Genomic DNA, 15,160 nt, shown 5'->3' with positions numbered 1-15,160 from the left:
CACCATTTCATTTTGGTTAATTTGTATGGTGGAACTCACTCCCTTCTAGGTATACTGTACTTTCTCTTTGGATGGCAATACGTGCTAGAGGCTTTTATAATCAAAACCTGATGCTTACTTGTGTATCAATCGTTATGGTTAGTATAGAACACTTCATAGGTATCCCAAAGGTAGTGAACACTTTCTATTAGAATATAGGAAATAAGAGCATTCTTGGGAAGGCTCAAGTACCAATAAGTAATGAGTGAATGAGGAGGCTGTGTTGCAAGTTATTATAGATATCATTAACATCATTTTAAGGATGAGACACTCTTTTGTTGAAAGGGCAAGCATCAGCATCGGTGATTTGGACAGAATCAAGTTTGAGCATTTTGTTGCATGTTACGAAACACAATATGATGTTTCAAATCTTCTATTCAAAAAATTCTACTTGAAAGCTATAGATGATTGTGAGAAAATTTTAATTTAATACTTTTAAAAGTTTCTTGTATATAGGAATGTTAAAGTATTTTGAATTAGAAACTTGGAGTGACAATAAACTATAGAGGTTATAACATGAAACTATCACTATATACTATAATACTTAATTAAGAATCATTTAGACTTAAAATGTTTGGCAATCAAATTGAATGTTATTTTGTAAAGTTTTCATAATGTTTTTTAAGTAATTAGGTTAGAAAAATAATTATTTTTATTTTTATTTTTTAAATTCTGAAAATTTATTATAGCTTAAACACAATAGAGTGTGATCCTTTGCCTCCTACACTACTATCTTTCGCTCTCAAGCTTTTGTCATCACTAACTGATAATACAATCATCCTTAGCATATAATAATGCATTAATATTAATGGCAATAATTGCTATTAAATAAAAAATTTATGTTATCAAATAATTTATAAAAAATAATATTTTAATATTTAATAATTAATTTTATACTAATTAATTTATAATAATTTTATATCTTTTATAGAGGAAATATTATTACCTTTTCTTGAAGTCTTTGAGGGTTTAATTTATGAAGTGCTTGTGGGATATCCCACAAGGTTCTTGGACGACATGGGCTGGATCCATGGCGGCACGGTCTTGGAGCTCAAGTGTAGCATCTGGACCAGTCATCTTCCAAATATTGTACGCTCTAGTGTCCAATGCCGCCTTGCGTCTTTTCATCGCCAACGCTTATTTCTTCCAGCGCCAGCAGCAGGATCCTTCCAGCGATGGGCGCCAGGATTTGTCACTTTGCTCCGAGTTCCAGGGCTGCAGCTACATCTTGTCCAAGCTGGACGAGGTGAGTGTGATAACTTCATCTTCTTTGACAGTTTCCTTGTTTCACTGATTGAGAGTTTCATTTTCTTGTTCCAGCTGATGGCCGCAAATGCTGCGACGACTGAGTGGGAGGATCAAGAGGAAACACTGGCGCGTCTAACACGTAAGCTTTGGAGAGTCGGATTCTTCTTTTCTTTGGAGAGTAGGAACTCATAACCTTTTATCCAGGATCTGCGAGCGTAATGGCTCATTTTACCCATGGCAAAACACCGCAAGGCGACTTACTGGATCTTTTCGACGTGACCAAGATCTCGCTGGGGCTTGTCTACTGCTGGCTGCTACTTCAGCTCGGGCGCAAGAAGAAGTCCCTCGTTTGGCTCACGCGACTAGAGAGCCAAGCTCTAGCCGGCATCGCCACCGCTGGTGGCCACGCAAGTGGTCACGAAGATATCACAGGACGAAGCTTACACTCTGTTGTTTGGCATTCCGGGGGTCTCTTCGTACTCGGCGGTGGCCAGTGGTGTGCCTTGAAGAACTTTGGTCGAAAGTATTGGCGAATCTGCACCAGGAGCATGATGAGCAAGGGGAACAGGACTCCGGCAATTGGGATCCACGTAATCCCAAAGCAGGCCAGAAGATAGACGAACTCGAACAGTGTGAAGATAATTATCGTCTTGAATGGGATGTCCAGGACCCTGCGACAAGAAAAGTTTGTGAATGCGAGGATAGAATGAAACCGCTACGCAAGGAAAAGGAAGGAAAAAAGCGAGAGAAGACTTTTACGTACTTGAATCTGCGGCTGGGTGCGGTGAAGAGCAGCAAAATCCTCTCCCATAAATGTTTTCCTGGCAGGCTCTCTATCGCCATGACTGCAAAGTGAAGTTAGAACTTTCGTGATGAGTGGCATGGCACCGACGCAATCCAGCAAGCAAAGACTGTAAGGGTCTCTTTGCTCCTCCACTTCCACGGGGAGCAAGTCATCTACGTCCTTCAAAACGCTGGTATCAACTCATACTCCTGACAATACCGAGTCTGCTGAGAAGTTTCTTCCTTCTGGAATTAAGAGTTTGTGTCATTGAGAACGTTTTCAGTTTGCAATGGCCTCATACCCGAGCTGAAACCGAAGTGGTGATTCCATCTCTTTGTACGCAGTTACCGTAAGCTTATTGCGGTTCATCTGCAAGCATTCGCTTTGAGTTAGCCTCGCAAGAATGACGGACATGGTCACAGATAATAACCATTTCACCTAGCAGTAGCAGATCGCTTGCGCACGTTAAATTCCTTCTCCGTAGCAACACGGGTATTGAGTGTCAGCTAACCATGCCAGAATGATCTCCAGGAATTCTCGTAAACCTGCTGAAGAGAAACAGTAAAACTGGAACCCAAACGCAGACCCTGCTGACACGAACACACTTTGATATACTCTTACCATCCCGTCCAGCTTGGGTCCCTGCTCTTTGCGAAGTCATAAACGTATACATATTGACTGTTGGCTCTGCAACTCCAAGGATGAGCAGAGGCCGGCGTCCAATGAACAAGATGCAAGAGTTTGCACGGCAGTTAAGATCCCATCTGAAAGTGTGAGGAAAGAGGTATGTCATGAAATCTAAAAACTAACTTGGACCTCTGCTCTCTAAATGATATTACTGGAAAGATTTACGTCGTCGGGGCAAAGATTCTAGAAAGCACAAAATTGCGAAACGGTCACGTCAATCAACTTAAGACTACAATGGAGCAAACCTGTTGCCAGCATTCCAGCCGCCAACATTTTATACGCCCCTTGACGTCGTTTAAAATTCCTCGGAAAGAAACGAATGGCTCTTTCGTATACGTTATCGCGGTTCTGAGCTCCTGCAAGAACAACAAAAGAAAAAGTTCCACCACCTCTGATGAACTGAGATATCACAGTACCTCGATCAGGAAGGTGCGTGCTCCAACATCTGGCAGCCGCTGAATACTGGTGAACTGGTTCTATCCACGCATACATGGCCTCGGAATGGATGGCTATACTGAATGTGAGTGACAAACTAGACATCGAGGTTTCTAACAGCGAAGGAAATTTAAGAGTACCTCGGGAACTGGTGCGTCCAATCGCCTCGCCTGGTAGAAGTGGTAAAAATGCGAAAGGATCGACTCGAGGGCTCGAGTGATGAATCCACCACTGTATTTCGCCCTGGATAAGCCAAAAACTTATGCAAAAGCAAAATGCTGCGAATTTACCAACTTTTTTCCCTGGCCCGGAAGATCAAGTCCCTTTCCCTTGGCTCCCTTTTTCTGTAGGTGATCGCTGCTTGAATCGCGCTTGCCGACGAGTATATTGTAAGCTGTTGAGGCCCCGGCTCGTCTCTTCCCCTGCAGCCACACTTTAGTTGAGTTGCAAGCGTAGCTCTTCATGGAACAGTGACCGAGGTGGATATAGATACTCACAATCGCGGATCCAAGCGTCGCGATCGTGAGCCACATCCGGGTAATCCCCGAGCACCAACCTGCGACAAAACAAAGGGAGCTTTAACACTTGCTCTGAAACGCAAGACCTGGACTGGATGGAAGCTGTAACCATCAACTTTGCCATCGATCCAGTGAGTGCTCGTCAACTTGGACGATCGCCTGACCATGATTCCCAAACTCACCTCCTCGGGCTTGGACAAGATGAATGGAACTCGGAGCAGCACTAGTTTCTCGACCAACAGTTTCCAGATACCCGCTGTCAGTTTCCTACTAAGTGCCTCCTGCAGCAACAGAAAATTTCAGCGGCTTGGTGTACGAAGGGAGTGGGAAATACCTTGAGAACGATCCATGGCGAAGTTGTCCCCTGGGAAGCTTCTCCTCCTCAGTCACAGCATTCGCGGCCGTCTAAAATTAAAAAAGAAGAAGACTCACCTTGTCAAAGCTCGAAGGATTTTGCCGCCGGAAGAAACAAGCGTTCCAGCGATGGAGGACGGCGCGCAATAGCTCCAGGACCAAGAATCACGACCCTAAGCCTGCAAGCCATGGCGATTGAAAGAGGAGGAAGCCTGGATTGCTCCAGCGCTCTGATCGCTGGAGTCGCCGAGACTCGATCGACCTGCATTGCGAAATATCACCTCCAGCGCATGGCGCCGCAAGATTTATCCAATGCCGCGATTGCCTGGCGCCACGAACTGGGAGATCGGCAGGAAGAACAAGACTTCGCGAGCATTGAAAACCCTAGGGAGCGGGGAAAGGAAATATGAATTCAAACAAATCCATCCTCATCGCAACCTGCTTTGCTAATCCATCCCTTCTTCTTCCGGTCCGCCATCATCGTCCTCCACCATCGCCGCCCACTCGCGCATCGCCTCCATGTCGCTCTCTGATCGATTTTCGAGCAGCTCGCGCACTAGTTCGTCAACATCCTTGTCGCTCATCGCTGCGATCTCCGGCAGCTGATCCGCTCCCACGCCTCCACCGCCGGCAGCTGTCCGCGCCTCCATCTCTTGCGCCCGCGCGTCCATCGCCACCAGCTGGTCGTGCATCCGCGCCTCCATCTCCCGCGCCCGCGCGTCCATCGCCACCAGCTGGTCGTGCATCCGCGCCTCCATCTCCCGTGCCTGCGCGGCCATCGCTGCCAGCTGATCGTGCATCCGCGCCTCCATGTCTCGTGCCCGCGCGTCCATCGCTGCCATCTGATCGCGCATCCGCGCCTCCATCGCAGCCAGCTCTCGTCCCGGCGCTCCCAGCTCCAGCTCGTGACCATGATCTCCAGCTCCGTCCCCGGCGTTAGCGATCTCGACTTCTCGGCGGACTTCCTCCAAGACTTCGGAGTGGAGTCGCTGGTATTCGTCCACGCTGATCAGATTCAGTTCCACCATTCTTTGCAAATATTCTACTCTCGACATTTTTTCTCAAGGGCAAAGACAAAAGAGTCAAAATATATAGTGCCACGCGAGGGGACCGTTAAGTAGCCCGTCAAGCTAGGGTTTCTCTCCCATGGCGGTGGCGATGGCGATGGCATGAGCAATGCCTCGTCTACTCGTAAGATCTCGATCCATTCTTGCTTGATTCATCGCGCACATCTTCCTTGGGCAGGCTGTGCCACGGATTTAAGGTCGCGGTCCACAACATTCTTTTACTGCTGTGAAGCATTCAAGAAGTCTCGGATGCTAGGAACGCTCAGAAGAAACCTTCACGGTAAAAAAAATTTATTCTCGTCATGAATGTTCTTCCACTCTGAAATCGCAGTGAAAGTCGAATCCTACGACTCCAGGCAAGGAGCTAACGAGTTTCTTCAACGAGGTAAGCCCTTTGAAACACTGTTCTTTCTTTTGCTCTTGTATCACAGTGGTGTCACTCCAGGTCCAACTCCTGCCTGCTTTGTATTGCTGCTATTGGATTTCGTTACTGGCCACTGGAAGGGTATGTTTCATTTAGCTAGAAGAAAGAATGAGAGTGATATTGTGTTGTCTAGATCACACGAACATATTGGACGCTCATGACGAACTCTCGGACTCTCAGTGATCATGGTAAGAAAAGTTTATTCTCTTCATGAATCCACTGCCAATGTTCTTCCACTCTGAAATCGCAGTGAAAGTTGAGTCCTACGACTCCAAGCAAGGAGCTAACGAGTTCTTCAACGAGGTAAGCCCTTTGAAACACTGTTCTTTCCTTTTGCTCTTGTATCACAGTATCACTCCAGGTCCAGCTCCTGTCTGCTATGTATTGCTGCTATTCTCACGGGATTTCGTTACTGGCCACTGGAAGGTATGTCTCATTTAGCTAGAAGAAAGAATGAGAGTGATATTGTTTTGTCCAGATCACACGAACATATTGGAAGCTCATGACTATTGCAACACGAACTCTCGGGCTTTCAGCGATCAAACTCAGGAACCACATTGCAGCAAACAAACCAGACTGCTACAGGTATCACCCAAAATGCAGTCATCCCATCAGAACTGGTGTAATTGTTTTTTTGTGTTGTTCTTGCAGGAGTTGAGAACTGCGGCATGAGTCAGCTCCATGTTAAGATTTCCGCTAGGTAGTCACGCTCGTAACGAGGACTTTTCGAGCAGTCCCTTTTGGTAAGCCACGCTCTGGCTCTCGCTCTCTTCGTTCCCTGGACGTTTACGTTCGCAACACTAGGTGGAAGCGCACTCCAGATCGCCAGACGAAAGCTCGAATGAATTAGCTTTGTTTCCACAAAGGGTCCTCGCAAGTCCCTTGCCGTAACCCATCCGTACCAAATACGTTGGCATTGTACGAGTGTGTACGGCAGGGTAGAGGGGCATGTACGGAAGACCTACGTACAAAGATTTAAACGCGCGGGAACTCGCGCAATCCTTAGGGATGAGGTCAGGAGCGGCTGGGTGGAGTCCGGCGGTGGGTGCCCGCCTCACCCATTTCTTCCGCAGCAATCTGGGAAGGCGCGTCATGTCTCTTGTCCGCCGCCTCTTCGATCGCCATGGCTTGCAGGTTGAGGAGGATGGGATGGTGGATCATCCCACAGAGTCGTGGTTCTTGGACGACGCGGGGTGGATCCATGGCGGCACGGTCTCGGAGCTCAAGTGTAGCATCTGGAGCGCGGTCATCTTCCACATATTGCACGCTCCGGTGCCCGATGCCGTCTTGCGTCTCTTCATCGCCAATGCTTATTTCTTCCAGCGCCAGCAGCAGGATCCTTCCAGCGATGGGTGCCAGGATTTGCCACTTTGCTCCGAGTTCCAGGGCTGCAACTACATCTTGTCCAAGTTGGACGAGGTGAGTGTGCTAACTTCATCTTCTTTGGGAGAGTTTCATCTTCATGCTTGAGAGATTCTCTGTTTCGATGTTTGAGAGTTTCATTTTCTTGTTGCGAGCTTCATCTTCTTGTTTGGTTTTTGTTTCCAGCTGATGGCCGCAAATGCTGCGACGACAGTGTGGGAGGATCAAGAGGAAACACTGGCGCGTCTAACACGTAAGCTTTGGAGTGTCGGATTCTTCTTTCCTTTGGAGACTAGGAACTCATAACCTTTTATCCAGGATCTGCGAGCGTGATGGCTCGTTTTTGTCATGGCAAAAAACCCGAAGACGACTTACTGGATCTTTTGGACGTAACCAAGATCTTGCTGGAGCTTGTCTACTGCTGGGTGCTGCTTCAGCTCGGGCGCAACAAGAAATCCATCGCTTGGCTCACGGGACTAGAGAGCCAAGCTCTAGCCGGCACCACCACCACCGGTGGCCAAGAACAAGTGGAGAAGCTTTTCTTGTTTCTCTTGGCCAACTTCGACCATGGGCATCGGCCCGATCGGGCTAGCTTAGCGAGGCTGAGACAAATCCACGACAGCTTGAGCAGCAGCCTGGTCAGGATCGAATGGAAGTCGACAAATGTATTGCCTGGTGCGCTCCAGATGCTCGAGGTACTGTGATATTTCAGTTCATCAGAGGTGGTGTCCAAACTCTTTTTTGTTGTTGCTGTCCTTGCAGGAGCTCATAGCTGCGCATGATACGATTGGTGATGATCACGTATACGGTAATCATGGTCAGTTCGCCCACTGGTTTCGAGACCACTCGCAGTCCTACAATCGCTTCCGCCGGTGGAAGCGAGCTTTCTACCCCGTCGACGCGAGCGAACTCCTCGGCCGCCTCGTCCACACCTGGATGAGGACCACGAGAGGTGCCATGGACCACGCGCGGCTCCAGTCCTTGTGTTGCTCCACGAGCAAGGATTTCGTGGAGCACGTCAAGCAGACGCTGGAAAGTAACGTCGAGGAGGAGAAGCGGAAGCTCCATGACGCGGCTGCTGTGGTTTATGGCACAGAGTTGAGCGTCTCGTTCGTGCTGCTGTGCTCCGCTGTGGCGTGGGACAAATCCACCACGTCACAGAGCCTGGATGCGGAAGAGCTGGGGAGCATCAATGGTAAGCGGATCATCCAAGTTGACGAGCACCCAGTGGATACGGTGGTGAAGTTGATGGTTAACGTAAGCCGGTTCCATCCATTCCAGCTCGAGTGAGTGCTAAGGTTTTCTTTATTTTCTCGCAGGCGGTGCTCGGAGATTTTCTGAATGTGGCTCACGATCGCGAGACTTGGATCCGGGACTGTGAGTATCCATATCCATCGCATGAAAGCTTGATTGTTTCTTGTGAATCTTTTGTGGTTTTTCTTTTCACAGGCAAGGTGCTGCTCAAGAAGCGTTGTCCGATTCGCTTGCCCTGGAAACCTGCGGCCAGCGTCCATTTTCTGGAAGACGTGGCCATGGAAAGGTGGAGGGAGATGGACGCATGGATCCGGTCTCCTGGCACACTGAGTGAGCTGGGAATGGCGAGTTACGAGCAAGCTCTCCAGGCGATGAGGAACGCGATCTTCCGGGACGGAAGAGTCGTGGATCAAGCGAGCAAAGAGTTCGTGGCAAGGATTGGCAAGCTGCTGGAAGCAAAGGATGAACAGGTCTACGAGCTCATAGAGATCTACATTGATGACAGGATCCAGAAGGCTTGTGGAACTAACAGTGGGACGACGACGGCGAGCAAGAAGAGAGGCCGGGGATCCATGGCCGAGTTTGCGGTGGTCGTGAGTCCTTACCGGCTGGTAATGGGTCTCCTGTCCAAGCGGCAGCGGTGTCACATGTCGGATTGTCACTTGCAAGGGGGACAAGCCATCACCCCGCTGGATATGATGAAGATTAAGGTCGCGATGCTTCGCGTTAAGCGACGGTTGGCCACTGTTCACATGCGCTATGCTTGTTACCACGGTAACAAGAACAAATCTTAAGGTGGAAGTGATTGATCAAAATAAGAATATGCCACTTTCTTTCGACGTCTCAAAAGAAGGTTTTCGAGAAAGGTGATGTGTCATATCTGTTTCTCTCCTTGTTCTTGTTCTTGAAAGTTCTCTGGAAGATCGTTAAGTCCTTGGTCACTGCTTTATAGTGATCGTCTGAGATGAATTCGAAGCACAGACTGTAGTTGATTTGCCGCAATGCCGCTCAAGCAGTTCCAAGACCTCCATAAGAAACTCGTGATCAATGTACTGTGGACAACAAACTATAGCAGCCATCACACAAGTATCACCACCATGTACACGAGCCCGGGCATGGCGCCCCAATATGAGCTACAAGGTCTCAAATCCGTCCATATTTTGAAAAAAACTTAGTGACAAGCCTAGCCAGAATTCTTTTTTCCCATTTTCCCTTCTCTTGATCGATCTTGGTTAGCGAAAACCAAAGAGACGAAGTTCAGCAAGGCATGGATCCGGGACTGTGTAAAGAGAAAATTGTGAGAACTTCTCTTTCGCTTTGGTCCTGTAGAGCGGGCTTGTCACAGAAAATCTTAGACAACGAAAGTTTTGCTCAAGGGAGGACTTCTGGATGATGCCGGACTTGCAGAAGCCATGAGGCATGAGAAGCTCCGAGTCTTCTTGACTCCGACACTCCCAGTTCATGCGGGCTGTACGATGGTGCTGCTCAAAAAGCGTCCAGCACACTGAATGGCCAGTTACAAGCAAGTCAACACAAGCTCTCAAAAACCAGTTATCCCATCAGAGGTGGTGTAATTGTTTCTTGTGTTGTTTTTGTATGCAATTTGTAAATAATTTTCTGCGTACAATTTGTGGTTTGCTTAATAGTATCATTGAATAATCTAATTGATCAATAATTATAAATCTGTTTATTATTTATAAATCAAAATTAATCTTATTGTATATTAACCATTAAATGGTAGAATAAAAAAGAATATACTAGGAAGTGTTTAGGAAAGCTTATAAATTATAAATACAAAATTAATCTAAATGAATAACAACCGTTAGATAGTAGAATATCCTAGAATATCTAAGCATATTCTAGGTATATCCATTATCATCCCTATAAGTTTTGCTTAGGCAAACCAAAAACATAACTTTTCATGCATACATCACATGTGGGGTCTTATAAGTTTTAACTAAGTGAATTTTCTCTTACCAAAAAATATTCTTTCCTCTTGCACACCATTTTTTTTATGGCTTTCATTCCATTTTGATAGTATATAATAACCCCATCCCATGTATATAATGAATTAATTGATGGGCTATACAAATTGCCACATTATAGTGTTTTCTCTATCAAAACTTAGTAACAATGTTTTTTACATTAATATAATTGTGTTTAGTATGTCCTTCTAATGTTGTGGGTTGTTAGTTAGATTATCTCTGTAGTTGCTACCAAGTTACAAGAAACTCATTGATAGGAAACTATAAAAAAGACTATTGTATAAAGAATTTTCATGGCAATTCATATTTCAGTCCTCTTTCAAGTAATGGAAATGGTCCTCATAGCAATTTTAAGAGTGGTGGTTCAATTTTGTGCAAAAGATGGAAAGTGAAGGCTTTTATACTCTTGCCATCTAAAATCTTCTCTAAGCTATGCAACGAGTTTGTTATTATGTCACGATTTTATTCTATAGCATATTATATGGTTTTAGTATAGTTTAGTATCTGGAAGCAAGTCATTTGAGTCTTTCACAAAGTTAGTAAAACTCCACAAAAACATGTATAACATTATTAAGTATGGCTCCATTCTTAGAACGTTGAGTGTGCGAAAGTGGCTTTTATTTGTAGAAGATGGAGCAGGAGGGATTGAATATTTTGGTCACAAACTTTTGATTATGCAAAACAATTGCTTAAGTCACTATTACAAAACTAAGAAGATCATTACAATGCTACAAGGCGCCTTGCTCATTGTGAAGTTCTCTAGTTGCGTGTAGGAGCCAAGGCAATTGTCAAGCCATGGATTCAAGTGGACTGGCTGCAAATCAGCAGATTTAGCATCATAGGTGAAGCCACCAATACTTACCTTTCGTGCATAAACCCTACATTGACATGGCACTGCAGAGCTAAACCCTAATGAACCTTATGGTAAGGGCATCTTACATAGGACATGTATGACGTGTATGGGCCATTACGAATAAGTATGACCTTATGGATCATCTTGCAATGAGGATGCAAAGTGCAAGCTGGCATGACTACGGGGCTCAAGAAGCTTTGGAGCTTCAGACAACGATGGTACAGGCCTCTCAAGGTTCAGAGCGCATCGAGGCTAGCTTGGCTTTTATGGTCAGATTAGAAGACCAACCTGCTGTGTCTTGCCTCACTAAATCCCTTTTGCTCTTTTTCAGCTGTGCCTCACGGTTGCGAGCATGCTGTGCCTAGATCACCACTCGAGCTTCTAGACTTTTCAAGCAGTCCCTCTTGGTAAGCCACGCTCTGGCTGTCGCTCTCTTCATTCCCTGGACATTTACGTTCCGCAACACTAGGTGGAATCGCACTCGAGATCGCCACATAAAAGCTCGGATCGATTTACTTGTTTCCAGAAAAGTCCTCGCAAGTCCCCTGCCGTACCCATCCGTACAAAATACGTTGGCATTGTACGACTGTGTACGGCAGATGGAAATGTACGAAATCCCTACGTACAAAGATTTAAACGTGCGGGGACTCGAGCAATCCTTAGGGATGTGGCCAGGGGCGGCTGGATGGAATCCGGCGGTGGGTGCCCGCCTCACAGATTTCTTCCGCAGCAATCTGGGAAGGCGCGTCATGTCTCTTGTCCGCCTCCTCTTCGATCGCCATGGCTTGCAGGTTGAGGAGGATGGGATCGTGGATCATCCCACAGAGTCGTGGTTCTTGGACGACGCGGGGTGGATCCATGGCGGCACGGTCTCGGACCTCAAGTGTAGCATCTGGAGCGCGGTCATCTTCCACATATTGCACGCTCCGGTGCCCGATGCCGTCTTGCGTCTCTTCATCGCCAACGCTTATTTCTTCCAGCGCCAGCAGCAGGATCCTTCCAGCGATGGGCGCCAGGATTTGCCACTTTGCTCCGAGTTCCTGTGCTGCAACTACCTCTTGTCCAAGCTGGACGAGGTGAGTGAGTGTTTTGGAACTTCATCTTGTTTGATTTCTTTTGCCTTCTACTGTCCATCCAGTTGATGGCCGCGGATGCTACGACGACTGAGTGGGAGGATCAAGAGGAGACACTGGTGCGTCTAACACGTACGTTTTGGAGAGTCGGATTCTTCTTTTCTTGAGAGTTAACCTTATCCAGGATCTGCGAGCGTGATGGCTCGTTTTTTTCATGGCAAAACACCCCAAGGCGACTTGCTGGATCTTTTCGACGTGACCAAGATCTTGCTGGAACTCGTCTACTGCTGGCTGCTACTTCAGCTCGGGCGCAACAAGAAATCCCTCGTTTGGCTCACGCGACTAGAGAGCCAAGCTCTAGCCGGCACCGCCACCGCTGGTGGCCACGGACAACAAGTGGAGAAGCTTTTCTTGTTTCTCCTGGACAACTTCGATTACGAGGATCAGCCAGATCGTGCTAGCTTAGCGAGGCTGAGACAAATCCACGACAGCTTGAGCAGCAGCCTGGTCAGGATCGAATGGAAGTTGACAAACGTATTGCCTGGTGCGCTGCAGATGCTCGAGGTACTGTGGTATCTCAGTTCATAAGAGGCGGTGTCCGAACTCTTTGTTTGTTGTCCTTGCAGGAGCTCATAGCTGCACATGATACGATTGGTGATGATCACGTATACGGCAGTCATTGTCACTTCGACCACTGGTTTCGAGACCACTCGCGGTCCTACCATCATTCCCGCCGGAGGAAGCGAGCCTTCTACCCCGTCGACGCGAGCGAGCTCCTCGGCCGTCTTGTCCACAACTGGATGAGGACCAAGAGAGGTGCCAGGGACCACGCGCGGCTCCAGTCCCTGTGTTGCTCCACGAGCAAGGATTTCGTGGAGCACGTCAAGCAGACGCTGGAAGGGAACGAGGACGACAAGCGCAAGCTCCATGACGCGGCTGCCGTGGTTTTTGGCGCCGAGCTTAGCGTCTCGTTCGTGCTGCTGTGCCGTGCGGTGGCGTGGGACGAATCCACCACGTCACAGATCTTGGAGGCGGAAGAGCTGGGGACTATCAATGGTAAGCTGATCGTCCAAGTTGACGAGCACCCAGTGGATACGGTGGTGAAGTTGATGGTTAACGTAAGTTTTGCATTCATTCCAGGTCTTGCCTTTCAGAGCGAGTATTAAAGTTTTCTTTGTTTTTTCGTAGGTGGTGCTCGGGGATTTCCTGGATGTGGCTCACGATCGTGAGACTTGGATCCGAGACTGTGAGTATCCATATCCATCCCTGGAAAGCTTGATTGAATTCTTTTCTTCTTTCACAGGCAAGGTGCTGCTCAAGAAGCGTTGTCCGCTTCGCTTGCCCTGGAAACCTGCGGCCAGCGTCCATTTTCTGGAAGATGTGACCATGGAGAGGTGGAGGGAGATGGACGCATGGATCCGATCTCCTGGCACACTGAGTGTGGCGAGTTACGAGCAAGCTCTCCAGGCGATGAGGAACGCCATCTTCCGGGACGGAAGAGTTGTGGATCAAGCGAGCAAGGAGTTCGTGACGAGGATTGGCAAGCTGCTGGAAGCAAAGGAAGATCAGGTCTACGAGCTGATAGACATATACACTGATGAAAGGTTCCAGAAGGCTTGTGGAACTAACAGTGGGACGACGGCGGCGAGCAAGAAGAGAGGCCGGGGATCCATGGCCGAGTTTGCGGTGGTCGCGAATGCTTACCCCGTGGTAATGGGTCTCCTGTCCAAGCGGCAGCGCTGTCACATGTTCATGCGGTCGGGGTGTCCGTTGCAAGGGGGACAAGCCATCACCACGCTGGATATGATGAAGATTAAGGTCGCGATCCTTCGCGTTAAACGACGGTTGGCCACTGTTCACGTAGGCTATGCTTGTTACCACGGTAACAAGAACAGATGCTAAGATGAAAGATCAAAATAAGAATATGCCGCTTTCTTTCAACGAGGTTTTTGAGAAAGGTGATGTTTCATGTCTGTTTCTTGCCTTGTTCTTGAAAGTTCTCTGGAAGGTCGTGAAGTCCTTGGTCACCTCTTTACACAAGCTCGCGATGATCTTCTAAGATGAATTCGAAGCAGCCAAGGAATAAAGATGGCAAGCAGGCTGTCCTAGTTTGTTGTCCACAGTACATTGATCACGAGTTTCTTATGGAGAGCTTGGAACTGCTTGAGGAGGAAAGCCTGGCATTGCGGCAAATCTCGAGCCTTTGTACTCATCCAACTTAATCGAGGCCATCTCTCTAGCAGCCATCACACAAGTATCACCACCATACACGAGCTCCGCATGGCGCCCCGGGCTGCATCCTCTGAATATTTTGAAAAACCTTAGTGACAAGCAATGCATACTGGCCAAAATTCTTTTTTCCCATTTTCCCTTCTCTTGATCGATCTGGTTAGTGATTCATGGATCCGGGACTGTGTAAAGAAAAAGTTTGTGAGAACTTCTCTTTCGCTTTGGTCCTGTAGAGCGGGCTTGTCAGAGAAAATCTTAGATAACGAATGTTTTGCTCGAGGTAGGACGCCGGACTTCCACACGAGGCATGAGATTTCTCGACTCCGGCGTGAGACACTCCCAGTTCATCCAGGCTTTACGATGTGCATTCATTGATTTGCAAGGTGGTGCTCAAAAAGCGTACAGCACACTGAGTTGCGAGTTACGAGCAAGGCAATGAGGGCAAGCTTCTGGTCACAGGTCGAGCTGTGAAATTTACAGGTCTCTTGGCGGCGATGGCGGCGTGGATCTTGGTCCTTGCAGCTCGCTCACCAGCGTGGGATGGATCATTTTATTCAGTAGCTGTAGGTCCCTTGTTTCACATACGCTACCAAAGAATAAATCTATTCTATTTCTTCAAGAATTGACTCTTGTTACCATGTTCCTTCCATGTGACTAAACCCTAAACCCTAAACAATCTCCTCCATGAATCGGACAATACTTGTTGAGCAACACCTTGCCTGTGAAATCAAGAAACAATCATGTGAAAAAAAATCACAAGAAACAATCAAGATGGACTAAAGATTTCTCTTTATACTCACAGTCCAAGTCTCGCGATCGTCATCCAGGTAAAAAACCAAAACAAAGGA

General features: G+C 47.5%; 2 protein-coding genes across 5 annotated transcripts; both read left to right on the top strand.

The window, feature by feature from the left end:
* The first annotated feature begins 1,043 nt into the window (after nt 1-1,043).
* On the top strand, nt 1,044-9,005 carry LOC9661983. 4 transcript variants are annotated; one of them, XM_024659208.1, is made up of 15 exons: nt 5,182-5,256; nt 5,311-5,412; nt 5,464-5,517; nt 5,578-5,637; nt 5,690-5,744; nt 5,807-5,859; nt 5,918-5,982; nt 6,035-6,141; nt 6,208-6,299; nt 6,361-6,975; nt 7,105-7,171; nt 7,237-7,613; nt 7,681-8,175; nt 8,238-8,295; nt 8,368-9,005. In XM_024659208.1, exons 10-15 carry the CDS (start codon nt 6,505-6,507, stop codon nt 8,964-8,966), a joined length of 2,067 nt encoding a protein of 688 aa, XP_024514976.1. In that variant the 5' UTR covers nt 5,182-5,256; nt 5,311-5,412; nt 5,464-5,517; nt 5,578-5,637; nt 5,690-5,744; nt 5,807-5,859; nt 5,918-5,982; nt 6,035-6,141; nt 6,208-6,299; nt 6,361-6,504; the 3' UTR covers nt 8,967-9,005. The 4 variants fall into 4 exon arrangements, with proteins under 4 accessions (XP_024514980.1, XP_024514976.1, XP_024514965.1 ...); XM_024659197.1 differs by having other exon boundaries at nt 6,208-6,975; XM_024659202.1 differs by lacking the exon at nt 5,182-5,256 and having other exon boundaries at nt 5,263-5,412; nt 6,208-6,975.
* A 2,139-nt stretch (nt 9,006-11,144) lies between these two features.
* Nucleotides 11,145-14,024, top strand: LOC9661982. Its single transcript, XM_024689753.1, has 7 exons — nt 11,145-11,279; nt 11,376-12,086; nt 12,149-12,215; nt 12,268-12,647; nt 12,710-13,201; nt 13,272-13,329; nt 13,387-14,024. The coding sequence occupies exons 1-7, from the start codon at nt 11,145-11,147 to the stop codon at nt 13,983-13,985; spliced, it is 2,442 nt and encodes an 813-aa protein (XP_024545521.1). The 3' UTR covers nt 13,986-14,024.
* Nucleotides 14,025-15,160: the final 1,136 nt, after the last annotated feature.

Source organism: Selaginella moellendorffii, unplaced genomic scaffold (assembly GCF_000143415.4).
Source record: "Selaginella moellendorffii unplaced genomic scaffold, v1.0 SELMOscaffold_2, whole genome shotgun sequence".
Lineage (NCBI taxonomy): Eukaryota > Viridiplantae > Streptophyta > Lycopodiopsida > Selaginellales > Selaginellaceae > Selaginella > Selaginella moellendorffii.
Note: the sequence above shows the minus strand (reverse complement) of the source record. Positions and strands in the feature narration are given on the sequence as shown.